The sequence below is a fragment of the Balaenoptera musculus genome, chromosome 20 (assembly GCF_009873245.2).
Source record: "Balaenoptera musculus isolate JJ_BM4_2016_0621 chromosome 20, mBalMus1.pri.v3, whole genome shotgun sequence".
NCBI classification, from domain to species: domain Eukaryota; kingdom Metazoa; phylum Chordata; class Mammalia; order Artiodactyla; family Balaenopteridae; genus Balaenoptera; species Balaenoptera musculus.
The window spans coordinates 42,904,840-42,918,406 of NC_045804.1; the positions used below are offsets into that span (position 1 = coordinate 42,904,840).

General features: G+C 52.2%; 1 protein-coding gene across 1 annotated transcript in view; it reads left to right on the forward strand.

The window, feature by feature from the left end:
* The first annotated feature begins 3,036 nt into the window (after positions 1–3,036).
* Positions 3,037–13,567, forward strand: part of KSR1 (kinase suppressor of ras 1) — a 146,195-nt gene continuing 135,664 nt past the window's right edge. The window contains 2 exon segments of the mRNA XM_036836177.1: positions 3,037–3,197; positions 3,199–3,372. Coding sequence (XP_036692072.1) covers positions 3,141–3,197; positions 3,199–3,372 — 231 coding nt within the window. The 5' untranslated portion in view covers positions 3,037–3,140.

A 13,567-nucleotide genomic window follows, 5' to 3' on the forward strand; every position in this document is an offset into this window, starting at 1 on the left:
CTTCATCTAATGAAGCACCTCATCCCCTGCGAATTTGCTATCACTATTTGCTTTTTTCCCCCTTCATAGCACTTATCATTCTGTGAATTTATTTATTTTGGCAATATATTTGTATTGTTAGTTACCTGTTAACTTGTTAGTTACCTGTCTTCATTCTCACATTTGTTTCACGTGAATAAAAACTTGGTTTGTCATGTTTGTGGGTCTATTCATGAATGTGCTTGTATGGCTGCTGGGGTGTTGAGATGCAGGTAGGGGAGTCCAAGCTGGGGAAACTTAGAGTGATGCTAACAGAGGTGCCTGAAGCAGAGGGGAGGGAGGAAGGAAGAGGCGAACTTTCTGTACTGAGGGTGTCACAGAAAAAGTCTCAAGAGCTGAAGCCAAACCTAAGAATCATCACCTGATAGACGAATTCATCTCACTAGAGGAGACTCACTCTGGAAGGTGGGGAAGGAATTTATTATGAATTTATTTATTGAATAAATAAAAATAAATATGTGGAACCCTTACTTTGTGACCATCATTTGCATAACTATCTCTGTTCATCCTCACAACATATAATCTCCATCTTGCAAATGAGGATCAGGGCTATGAGTTAGGAGACTTGCCCAAGGTCATACGGTGATTCAGAGACCATGCTGAGAACCCCAGTCTCTAAAACAGCTCTGAAACGTCACACTCCCTGTCCCCTTGCAGGCTTTATGCTGTGCACAGCACCTGTTACCCCCTAACCCACTGTGCATTCTCTTTATTTATTTTCTGTCTTCTCACACCAGAATATAAATTCCCGGAGGGTAAGGATCTTTGTTTTGTTCACTACTGTTTCCCAGAGTTCAAAACACGGCCTGCCACATAGGTAGACACTTAATGAATACTTATGGAATGTTAAAAGGATGAATGAAGGGATTATCTTAAAATCCTTGCCTTCTGTATCTCTAAGAGGCAGTTCTGTGAACGGGTGGCCGACAGGACACCCAAACCCAGTTGAGAAGGCTGGAGTGCGTCTGAGATGAAGCGGGAAGGCAAGCTGTGGCTTACTGAATGCTCTCCACCAACCAGAAGGAAGACTGTGTCCACAGAAGAGGGACCGGCTGCATGGCCTGGCGGGAGAGTAGCCAGGGATCTGGGGCTTGTCCAGTCTCCAGCCCTGACACCATTGCCATAACGGCATGGGTAGGTGTGGATGCCACAGGCTGGCAGTGGCCCTTCGCAGGATATGGCTTCCACGTAAAGTGGCCCTGCAGAAAAATGTGTTGACCAGGCCCCATTTACAAGCTTGCCGTAACTGCATAGTAGGCATTTATCAGGAAATCTCTTGTGAATTAAGTTAGAGTGAGCCAGTCACTCTAGCCTGGCAGCTCTGGCTGCTGAACAAACAGAGGTTCTGAACCAACCAGGCTGCAGCCTGGTTATGGATCGTCCCTTGAGATAGTTCTCCTGTTCTGTGACCTTTCTCTGTGCCAAAGATTCTCAAAGTTCAGCCCCCAGACCAGCAGCATCAGCATCACCTGAGAACCTGTTAGAATGCAAATTCTCCAGCCTCATCCTCAACCTACTGAGTGGGAGGGAACCTCTGTGAGTGGGGTTCATCATTCTGTGGATTAACAAGTCCTCCAGGAGATTTTGATCCACTCTCAAGTTTGAGAGCCACTGTTACACAGTTTCTCTTTCAGGGCATAGGACCTGTTTTAAGAACTCATGAATTGGATTGCACAGCTTTCTGGAGCCCCTGCTGTGTGCCATGCTCTGTATTTGGCTCTGTGAAGAGGATACCAAGATAAATTAGCCAGCCGCTTCTGCAGCCAAGGAGTTTAGGAGAGAGGTTTCTTCTGGTTGGCAGATGTTGGAAGTATGGATGTGTGGGACCTTTGATCAGAGTCTTGTCTATTCAGTTTAGGCAGATAATTGAGCTCAGGGGAAGTGGTAGGAGGTGGGAGGGGAGGGTGAGGGATGGGGTGGGTATTTCGCCCATGCCCACTGCTCACGTGTGGAAGCATGCTTAGGAGATCCGAGGCTGAACAGTAACAACTGCTAACGTTTTATCTAGTGCCTACACGTGGCAGTAATCAATCTAGGTGCTGTACACACATTAACTCATTCTTCACATGAACCCTATCAGATAGGTACTGTTATCACCCCATTTTGACTGATGGGGAAACTCAGACACTCAGAGGTGAGCCAATTTTGCCTAAAGTCACAGCTAGGCAGTGGTAGAGACTGTTTGAACCCGGACCGTCGGTTTGCTCTAGAGCGCTCCCAAACACACGACAAATCAAGGTGTCACCCCAAGCGTCTGGGCTGGCATGCTGGGTTGAGGTGGCGGAGGGATGGGACCCTTACATTGGTGGGTAAATAGCATCTAGAAGAAAGCCCTACGTCTTTCCAAGCCCGAGCTTTTCCTCTGGCGTAGACAATCGGGAGTCCAGTACTTTGCGAACCACCTACAGGACAAGTACCTTAGGCCCCTTCCCACTAGATGGCGGCCCCTAAACCCACACAGAAATTCTGAAACCTCCACTGTCCCCGTCTTCCAGGGTTCCGCTGCGGTCGAGGAATTGCAGGATGCGAACCTTCCTCCCGTCCAAAGGGCCGCCGGCTCCTACCTCGCCCCATCCGGGGGGTCGCGGGAAGTCCCCAGCCGGGCGGAGGGATGGGGAGGAGGCGGGGGGGGGGGCGGGGAGATGAGGCTCCTCAGGCTTCGGGCGCCGGGGGAGGAGCTGGCGCGAAGCAGCCACTCCCGGGGCGCAGAGGCGGGGCGCTCCCGCACGGCCTGTGCCCACAGCGGAAGGGAAGGCCGGGACCTAGGGGCGCGGGCGCCGGCTGGGACCCCTAGGGCGGGGGCGGCGGCAGGTGCGCGGCGCGGACTACAAGTCCCAGCATGCCCAGCTGCTCTGACCCGGCCCCCGCTGCCACTTAAAGGCTCCGGGAGCCTCAGCCGTCGGGTCGCCGCGGCTTTCGCTTTGGCGCCGCGGCTGGGCGGGAGGGAGTGGCGGGCTCGGCGGCCGGCGGGCTCGCGTCCTGGCTCCGGCAGCGTCGAGGGGCGCTCCTCGGCCAGCCCTCCCGGCTCAGGGCTTCCCTTCCGAGGCGCCCGCGCCCCCGGGCTCCCCGCCTCGGCCACCCCGCGGCCCCGATGCCGAGGCATGGATAGAGCGGCGCTGCGCGCGGCGGCGATGGGGGAGAAGAAGGAGGGCGGCGGCGGGGGGGGACGCGGCGGCCGCGGATGGGGGCGCCGGGGCCGCGGCCAGCCGGGCGCTGCAGCAGTGCGGGCAGCTCCAGAAGCTCATCGACATCTCCATCGGCAGCCTGCGCGGGCTGCGCACCAAGTGCGCCGTGTCCAACGACCTCACCCAGCAGGAGATTCGGACCCTGGAGGTAAGGGGCCGCGGCGCCGGAGAAACGGGGGCCCGCGCTGGGTCTGAGGAGGCAGGGGTCGGCGGCCCGGGAAGCGCCCCAGCGCCTCCCTCGCTGCTCCAGGTCACTCCTTCCCCAGTTGCATCCTTGAGCCCGGTCACCTCCTTTGCGTCGGCCGGAGGACCCGGGACCAGCCCCTCACCTTGGGCGGGATTTGGGGGGAGGGGCGTAGTGGGACCTGGGAGGGAGGCTGGAGGAGCCCGCCGGCGGGATGAGCGGCGTACGGACATGCCCTGTCGCCCCCCCTCCGCCCCCACCCCATTTCCAGCTCGCCCGGCTGCAGGACTCATTCTCCCACTGAGTCACGTGCTGGACTTTTCCCTGGGTGACTGAGCCCAGCAGCTGTGGACCGGGGTGACTGGGCGGGAGGAGGTCCCCCTGAAGTGTGAGCGCAGGCCCGTCGTTCTCTGCCTTCCCCTCACGCCCCAGACTTTGTCTTGTCTCTTCCTTTGCTCTCCTCCAGGTTCTTGTCTGCCGCTTATCAGTGTTTGATGAAACTGCATTTTTGCCTTTCAGACGTTGGGTGCTTCTCTTTCGCACTGCCACAGCGTTTCACTGCTCTACCCACCGACACCCCCTCGCCCCCCCCCTTTGGACTTTGGTTTAGGAACAATTGTGATGAGGACCAAAGGCTTTGATGGGAAGATGACACTGTTTAAGGGGTTTTCTGGTGGAGACAGCCTCCAGCGTGAAGAAGAAATAAGATATGCGGGCCCTACTGTCTCAAATTATAGCTGGGAAGTGCAGTATTAAAAGGATTTGAAAGAATCAGCCAAAAGGGTTGTTGGGTTCTCCGAAGGGGGAGTCTCCCCCTCCCCCATACATAGTAGAGGGAAACTAGTGCATTCCCAACTTGCTTTTGTCCAGAGGCTGGGAAGACTGTGAAATTCCAGGCACCACTTAGTAGCTGCTCTGTCTCTTTCCACCTTGCACTGTCACATCTGGCCTGCTGCAGATCTGGAGATGTTTTGTTTTATTAGAACCTTAACTCCTCATCCTAAACCCTCCACACCCTCTTATTGCTGATTGCCTCTGCTAGCCATCGTAGGGCCAGCGGATGATTTGTGGCAGTTATTACAAGACCCAGTCCTCTGTGCACACCACACGCCTGAATCCCTGTTTGATCCAAAATGCTCGGGAGTGACTTCTTCTTTTTTATTAATTTATTTACTTTTGGCTGTGTTGGGTCCTCGTTGCTGCGCGCGGGCTTTCTCTAGTTGTGGCGAGCGGGGGCTACTCTTCGGGCTTCGCATTGCAGTAGCTTCTCTTGTTGGGGAGCACGGGCTCTAGGCACACGGGCTTCAGTAGTTGTGACTCGCGGGCTCTAGAGCGCAGGCTCAGTAGTTCTGACACACGGGCTTAGTTACTCTGCAGGATGTGGGATGTGGGATCTTCCTGGACCAGGTCTCGAACCCATGTCCCCTGCATTGGCAGGTGGATTCTTAGCCACTGCGCCATCAGGGAAGTCCCCTTGGGAGTGACTTCTGTCCTTCAGTTTTATTTTCTTAAAAGCTACAAAACCAGGGACATGGGAAGCATCTAATCAGTGCTGGCTATTATTATTTTTGTTACAGTCGCTATAGCAGTTTCGACCAGGGTTTTACTTAAAAAACAAACCAACCAGCAACCCCCCCACCCCGCCCCAGTCCCTCCTGCATGCATGCTGCTGTTTTCCAAGTGGCTAGAGAAACTGGTTTCTTGAACACAGCCGGGTGTGTTTGCCCAGCAAAGTTCAGTTTTTAAACTGACACAATAGGGGGCCTGTGTGGCTTCGTTCTGGGAGGAGGGTTCGTTGTCCGGCAGCATGTGTCTTGTTGGACCGCTGTGTTGTTGGGATGAGAGAACGTTCTCTGTTGGCCTCTCTTGGATTGTCCCCATGTCGCTCTGAAGTGCTCTTGGCTTGCAGATGGGACCCAGGAGAAAAAGTGTGGCTCTTTCTCTGGAAATGGCGCCTTGCCTTCTCCGTACACCGCCTTCCAAAGTCTCTCATTTTTACCAAGGTGTGGCATCAGGACACTACAGAGCATCCCCTTATTTAGGTCTCTGACCTGGTTTATTTGGTGGCCTCCCTTCTGAGTGTTTTATTGGATGATCGGCTCTGGCAGCCAGAAACCCATCCAAAGGTCCAAAGGGGATTTGCAGTGGGAAGGGGAACAAGTACCCAGCTCCCTGTCCTCTCCACTATGCTGTAGGTTCAGGTCCACCCTACTCCCTGAAAAGGCAGGACCTGGGCTGTTTGGGGGAATGGGACTTTATACCCCAGGATCTAGTTCCCTAGGCCTCAGCCTCCTTACTTGAACAGGGGGGTTGGAGTGGGTCTCTGCGGGCTCTCGTGGCTCTAAATTCTGTGGTTTGGTGAAGGGGCCTCAGTTGGGTTGAATCAAATGTTTGTTATACACACCTCTGTGTAAGAATATCCATGATTAAGAATTGTTCTAAAATCCAGATTTACCAGACTGATAAAATAGGGGGAAAGTTTATTACTCAAAGAATCCTGACCTTTGGGGCAGTGTGGCAGGCGGAAAGCCCATGGCTTGGAAATCTGGTCCTGGTTCTATCTGTCTGACCTTGGTCAAGTCCCATGACTTCTGAATCTCAGGCTTCCCCATCTGTAAAATGGGCATGAGACTACTTAAACCTGCAACCTTGTCGTGAGTCTGTAAGTCCGCATGCTTTCTACCAAGAGATTCTGCCCGTGAACTTTCCTAGTGAGGGTCCAATGCATTCATGCCACAGGCCACATTTAGGGGAAGGCACTTTGACAACTTGCTCTTATTTCCTAGAGGTGGGTGAGACAGGCCAGGAAACAATCCCAGCAGCCTGTGCTGAGGTCAGGCAGGGTAGTGGTGATGTCCATTCTAGCTTTCTTTCCTGTTCTGCAGGCTCCTCTCACATTCCAGGCCAGGGCCCCCAGAGACAGGACTTGCAACATTGGATTCCTGGCTTTTGAAGAAGGGGCTGACCAGAGGGCTTGGCTTACGCAAGCACGCCAGACTTACAGAATCTGAGGAACCCCAGCCCACCCTGGTCCTCATTGAGTAAGCACTCAGTGAGGTGCCTCGGGAAGTCCCTGACCTCCGGCCCCACTGCTGGTGCCTGATTGTAGGTCGGATGATGTCTGGGGGTCAGCGTGTCCGGCTGCCCTTCCCTCCTCCACGCAGTGGTCCAGCTTGGATCCAAAAGAGTGGAAGGAGCCAGGGCTTAATGTCTGCCTCCTACCTGCCAGTCAGTGTGCTGGACCCTTCTCAGTCTCCGAAGGTTTCCTGGAAATCCGCCAACCTTCATCACACGTGTATTTTTTTCTCTCAACATGAGAAGCGGAGGGGGATAAAATCTGAACCCAGAGTCTGAATATGTAAACAGAAGTTGGGAGGCCACTCCATCCCAGCAGAACCTGCTGCCCTATCTCCATCAGGCCCTGAGAACTCCACCGAGGCAAGGTGGAATGTTCTCGTTCCCCAGATGTGCTCACACAGGGATACCCCGGCTGGCCTCACAGCCGGGCCTGGAGCCCCACGCCAGTTCATTCCCTCATTTGTGCATCCTCTTTGGGCTGACTCTGTGCCGGGCAGTGGGGAGATAGTGGTGCCTCACGAAGATGCACGTTTTGTGGGCACTGTAACTTTGCCTTATCCTGCCAGCCTCCTGGTACTTTCCAGAGACAGGCCTTGCCACACCGAGTCTTCCCATCTGGTGCTCTTATGGAGAAAAGTCCCTCCTAAGCAAGCTGACCTAGAGAAAGGGGTCCCCAAAGGGCCTTGACCTTCGCTCAGCTCTGCTGTGGCAGAGGTCAGAACCCCGTGGTGTGGAGGGCCTGAGCTCTGCCTGTGGCCCCCGCCCCTGCCCCTCGGAGCACCTGGATGGTGGAAGTGCTGGGAAAGGAGAGGGGTGCCGTGGGTCCTCACAGAGCAAGTGCTTGGGGCGTGCATGCACGTGCATTCCCTCAACAAACCTGCAGTTATTACTGATTTGCCTGACGAGCTGCCACCCCCCTGGCAAGGATTCTGAGGCAGGTAGGATGCTTTCAGTCTAATGGGGGAGGCAGGCAGGCGAACAGTAGTGACTCCAGTACCATGGCCTGCTGAGAGCAGTTTGGAATTGGGAATAATACCGGATGGTTGTCCAGTCCAACTCCTGCTTTTCTGGGAAATATTCCCAGAGTCTTGGTGGCGACTTGTCCCACATCACACGCCCCTGGCAGAAATGAGAGTGAAGCCTGGGTTCCCTCTCCCCACCCAGCCCCTGCCTCGGAGTGGGGCTTTTCTCTGCTTTTGCTCTACCCCGTAGTTTTAACCTCCTGCTGGAGGCTTTCACTCCAGCTGTCCCCGGAGGGAGCCAGAGCTGGGGCACTGTTTCCCTTGGTGTCTGCTTTCGCCTTGGCAATTTTTTTCCTGGTGAAACTTGCCACCGGCGATCCTCGGAGGCAGTCTGGAGAGGGACCTGTAGTTCCCAAGACTGGGGAGGCCTGCGGGGCGCTGGAGGGAGGCCTTATCAGATCTGCAGCCCAGGTTAGCCTGAGTGCCAGGAGGCCTCTGGTTTGCTGCCTGGGGACAGTGATGGGAATGCCTCCTTCCCCGCCAGGTTAGCTCAAAATCCAGGAAAGCCGCATTCCCCATCGCAAGTGTTCTGGACCTACCTGGCCGCTGTGGTCCCGAGAGGGACTGCAAAGGCCCTGGTCCTTGGTGGCCGTGTCTGCAGTGGTTGTGCTGGTGGTGGGAAGTAACAATGCCTGTGGCCAAGTCTCTCTCAGCTATGCTTTTTAAAAAGGACATCCTTTCAGAAAAGGCTGATTGGAATCTTTTTCTACGTTCAGTTCAAAGGGAAAGCTGCGTAGAGGTACATTCGGGGTCATGGGAAGGCCCTTCGAGCATAGTGAGGGCAGACGTGGAAAGAGAAACGCTCTCGGTCACCTGTTCTGTGCTAGGCTTTTGGCATATGTTCCCCATTTAACGCTCACGTGGACCCTGTGAGGTTTTCTCCCCATTCTGCGGATAAGGACGTTGCGGCTCAGAGGGACTGAGAGACTGAGTTAGTAGGTGGTGGAACCTGGGTTGACCGGTCTTTGGTACTCATGTTCTGAACTTCGCAACAGCTTCTAGAAACCATAGTGGAGGGGACGGTTTCTGGTCAGGGTTGTGACGGCTGAGCCCAAGGAAGTGGCCGGTAACAAAAAGGGCTGGCCCAGGGCCACTTGGTGGCTCAGTTCCAGGTGACCGGGCCTTCTGGTGGCCACGCCAGTCTGTGCAGCCTCTGCGCTCGGGCTGGGGGCCGCTTCCCTAAAGTGCAGGCCAGCACGTCCTCAAAGATGCGTCCCTGTCAGCGAACCGTGATGCAATCGCTCTGGGTTGGTCTCATTCTGAGAAATGAGAAGCTGCCTAGAGATCATCTTACTCATAATTGTTTTAATGGATACCTGCCTTATCCTCTATGCGTAATTCCTCTGGTAAGCACTACATTCTTTAACTTTCCAGTTGTATTAAAATATTTTAAAATACACATAATGATATGTGCTCACTATTAAAAAGAAAATTCAGTTGAATAAAAGAATAAAAACCACCCATAATGCCACCTCTCAGAGTTAATTCTTGTTAACATTTGGCTATATAAATTCTTCTAGTGTTTTTATCCTCTGCGTTTGCGTACAAATGTAGACGGATGGGGACTTCCGTGGTGGTCTAGTGGATAAGACTCCATACTCCCAATGCAGGGGAACCAGGTTCCATCCCTGGTCAGGGAACTAGATCCCACATGCGTGCTGCAACTAAAGAGCCTGCATGCCGCAGCTAAGGCCCGGCATAGCCAAGTTAAAAAAAAAAAAAAAAAAAGTACACGAATGTATTCGTGGAGCTCACCGTGCTCATTGCCTTGTAATGTCTTCTGTCTGCACCAGTAGCCACACATATGCACCACCACTGGTCGTGGCTGCATCGTGGGGTCATATCATAAGTTCATTGAACCTGTCCCCACTTGTCAGCCATTCAGGCTGTTTCCATGTCTTGCTGTTATAAACCTTGCTGCAGTGAGTGCATGAGTGCGTTCCTAGAAGTGGAATTTGCTGGGTCAAAGTGTATTAACACATTTAACGGCAGCCCTATTCTTTGAAATCTTTAGGGCCTGATATGTTTCCCCCACCCCGCTCCCCAGCAGGAGTGCCAGGATTCACAAAATGGCAGCCTTCATGCGTTTACCCCTTTGCCATTGGATCTGTGTCCACCTTGAGGGCGAGGAGTGTGAACAGGAGACAGGACGTGGGCCCTGTGGCTGAGGTTCTGGGTTCTGGGTCAAGGATTATGGATTCTAGTTTTGTGGTTACCCGTAGCAAGGGGGGGCCGTGGACTGACCATTTAGAAAAGGGACCTTTCCTTGCTCCCATGCAGCAAAGCGGGGGCTGGATGTCAGGGCTCTGTGTCCAGGGACTGGTCACCTCTGGGCAGTACACAGCCATATGGTGAAGTTTTCATCACTTGAGGGTCATGAAAGGCATCTCAGTGAACTGTAAGCTCGGTTTCATCACCAGCCACAAATATTGATCAGAGCGCTATTTGGGGTGCCTTGGCTTTGGGGTTGATTTAATAGAGTCATGGGTTCCTAAGGTAAGTGGGCTACTAAGGTCTTGGAATTCTCATCTGGTCCAGCCCTCTCATCTGCAGGTGAGGAAACAGCACCCAAAGGGGAAGTGACTTGCCAGGAACACATATTAGGTTATTAACCTGAACAAAACAAAGAGTGGAGGAGAGACAGGTGCTTACAAAGGAGCACTGAGTGGGGAGTCAGACCTGAGAGCTCACGCCCTGGAGTGAGACATTATACCACCTTGACCAACGGCAAAATAGCAGCCTGCTATCCCACCCTGCTATGTTGGGGGAAGGGGGAGGGGGTCCTCAGCCTCAAGGCATTTCCTGCAGGAGGAAGCAAATGGATTTGTTTTCCCAGCCCCATCTCAGTGTCTTAGGGACCCTGGGGACTGGAGAGATTCTTGGGGAGTAGTCTGGGGTGTCCAGTGGGTGGGGCCTTTTTTGAAAGCCAGCTTGCCCAGTGGGCTGGCTCAGCCCAGGTGGCCTGTCCGAGTCTTTGAACCTGACCTGACCGTACTTTCAAGGGCTTCTCATCCTTCCAGTGAAAGATCCTCTGGGACTTGGGTGGGTGAACATTTTCTCCTATAAGGGTTGGGTTTATGTCCTAAATTTGTGCAGATTTTACATTCAATACCATGATACATTATACAGTGTTTACCATTTTGCTTCCAGAAGATACAGCCTTTTAATCCACTGCCTTTGTGTCCATATGACATTCTCCCCTGTTCCAGACCCCAGGTGGGGATGCAGAACCATACCCTGGGGACAGATGTTGGGATCAAAAATGCTTTGTCATTTATTCCCAGTTAACGATTGTTTCTCATCTGCATTGAAGAAGTTTTAATTCAAACTGCCACCACATACAAAACCTATATATTTATATATATCTGTATTTCTCTGTCATCCTGGCCTTGGTGGGAAACTGTGTGTTTTAACTGGGTGGATTGTCTTTGAAAATAATGGAGCTGAGGTCATCCTGTTTGCTTGCCGTTTTTCTCCCCCCTTTCATTTTTCCGCCTTCAGAATAATTGCAAGAGTGAATTAAGAGTTGTGCTTAAAATTTAAAACAGGGCCAAGGGAGAAAACATAATGCATTATGTGGAATAGATCAGCCATGGTTAGGAAAAATAACTTTTCATACAGCATAAACTGTAGACATGAATCTGCAATATATTGATCATGAGGGTTTTGCTTTCTGCAAAGCTGATGAGATAAGCTGCTTATAGAGTGGTGGAGCTTTTCTTTGACAAGGCACCTGGAGGTATTGAGTCCCAATTGAGCCCATTCACTTGGGTTGGGTTTTGTTATGGATTAGCAGAACCAGCTTCATTCATGGTACACAGAGTTTTGCTGGCCAGAAAAAGAAAGTTACAGGTCGTATTTAAAAAGTGACCTGAGTGTTCTCATGCATGGGGCACGATTCCCCCCTCCCAGTCTGGGACCCTTGAAAGGGCTTAATGCAGCCTTTCTTATACTGTATTCTGTGAGATGCTCTTGTGAAAGAAAGCTTCAGGTAGCTGAATCAGCTATTTCCCTCCTGGTGATTCCTGAAGATGAAGATTAGTGTTTTAAAGGCTCTGAGAAGTCCTGTAGCAAGGATTCCCAAACTTACTTGTCCGGGGCATCTTCTCTCCTCTGAACATAGTTGGGAAAACGTGAACGGGGAAGAGACAAGAAATGGTAGGTGTAGTTTCAACTACTGTTGTTTTTACGCTACTGAGGTTCCATTTGAGGTTCCAGTTAAAATCGGGTAGGTTGAGGAGAGGCTAGTGACCCCATACACTTATCTAGCTGTGCAAAGTTGCCTTTTGTCAAGGGAGGTACTTTCCAAAGGGAGACAGATTGTGTTCTGGGTACCACACTAGCCACTTAGAGACAGATTTCACTTAATCCTCCCAACAAGATGAGGCAGACGTACCCAGAGAGGTTTATATGTCTGGGGTCCTCGCGTCCTACCTCTTCCTGGCCCCACTGGCCAGTGAGCCCGGTGCCAAGGGCACACTCACTCAGGGTCTGCCAGGAACCTCCTGACCCCATGGTGGGCAGCAAACAATCCAGGAGAAATGCAAATGTCTGTGGGTGTGTTTGAGGCTGGGGCTGCGGAGGGCAGGGGAAGGGCTGGGCTGCAGACGGGGCATGCTTTTTGAAACAAAAAAGGAAATACTGGCTCAGAATGGAAAGGAAAGGAAGCAGCTTCCTGTTTCTGGTGCTGGCTTTTGAAAGGAGGAGCTCTCTCTAGCTCCTTGGCCAGTGGAGGCCTGGGCTGGCTGGGACCACTCCTGGTGCACTAGACAGACACGCGGCTCCCACACTGCTGCCCGAGGGCTCAGAAGTAGGGGCTGGGTCCACCCCTTTTCATTTTCCCCAGGTAACTGATCAAATGGATGTGTGGTTTTCAAAATGAATATCTATACATGTTATTAAGTAGATGTGTCGCAATACCTGACCTTTCTCGAGAGCTTACTCCGTGCCTGGCCCCCTTCTTAGGAGTTTTATGTGACATTTACTCCTTGCAACGACCTTGTGAGGAAGGTTCTACTGTTATTCCCATTTTACAGGTGAAGAAACTGAGGGTGCAGAGAGGTTGACTTGCCCAGAGTCATACAGCCAAGGAGAGACTAAGCTGTGACTTGAGCCCAGACCATTTTAATTACCCACTGGCATGGCCTGACTTGCATTTACAAACTCCTCATCCACCTAGAAAATCTGTTTGCACAGAATAATTTTTTTTAAAGACCCGTGGCTTTTGTCTGGCTCCAGAGGGCAAGCCCCAAAGCCTGGGTCAGACCCTTGGTGATTCTTAGGTGAAATGCCTGCGTCTGAGTTTTCATCTTTAAAAAAAACTTTATTATGGAAACGTTCAAACATGTACATTGTTGAGCCACAACTACTAAGCCTGTGCTCTAGAACCCACGAGCCGCAACTGCTGAAGCCCGTGCACCTAGAGCCCGTGCTCTGCAACAAGAGAAGCCACCGCAGTGAGAAGCCCGCACACTGCAACGAAGAGTAGCCCCCGCTCGCCGCAACTAGAGAGAAAGCCCGTGCGCAGCAACGAAGACCCAACGCAGACAAAAATAAATTAAAATAAATTAAAAAGATTAAAAACTAAAAAAAAAAAAATTCCCCTGAAGCTTACTGTGGCTTCTGGCAGCCCACACATTACAGGAAGGTCATCTGGTTCTGTAAGCTGACGCTCCCGCTGCACCGAAAGCTGTTCTCACGTGGCAGAGTCAGGGAATGTCCACGGCCTTGCTTATTCCCACAGCCCCGCCTGAGACCGACCCTACAGAGTCACACTGCGACAGTCCTGACCTCCAGGCCACTCTTCTCCATATTCTAGTATCTCCTCTTCTACTTTTCTTTCTTTTTTTTTTTAATATAAATTTATTTATAATTGTTTATTTTTGGCTGTGTTGGGTCTTCGTTGCTGCGAGCGGGCTTTCTCTAGCTGTGGCGAGCGGGAGCTACTCTTTGCTGTGGAGCACAGGCTGTAGGTGCGTGGGCTTCAGTAGTTGTGGCATGCAGGCTCAGTAGTTGTGGCTCACGGGCTCTAGAGCGCAGGCTCAGTAGTTGTGGCGCAC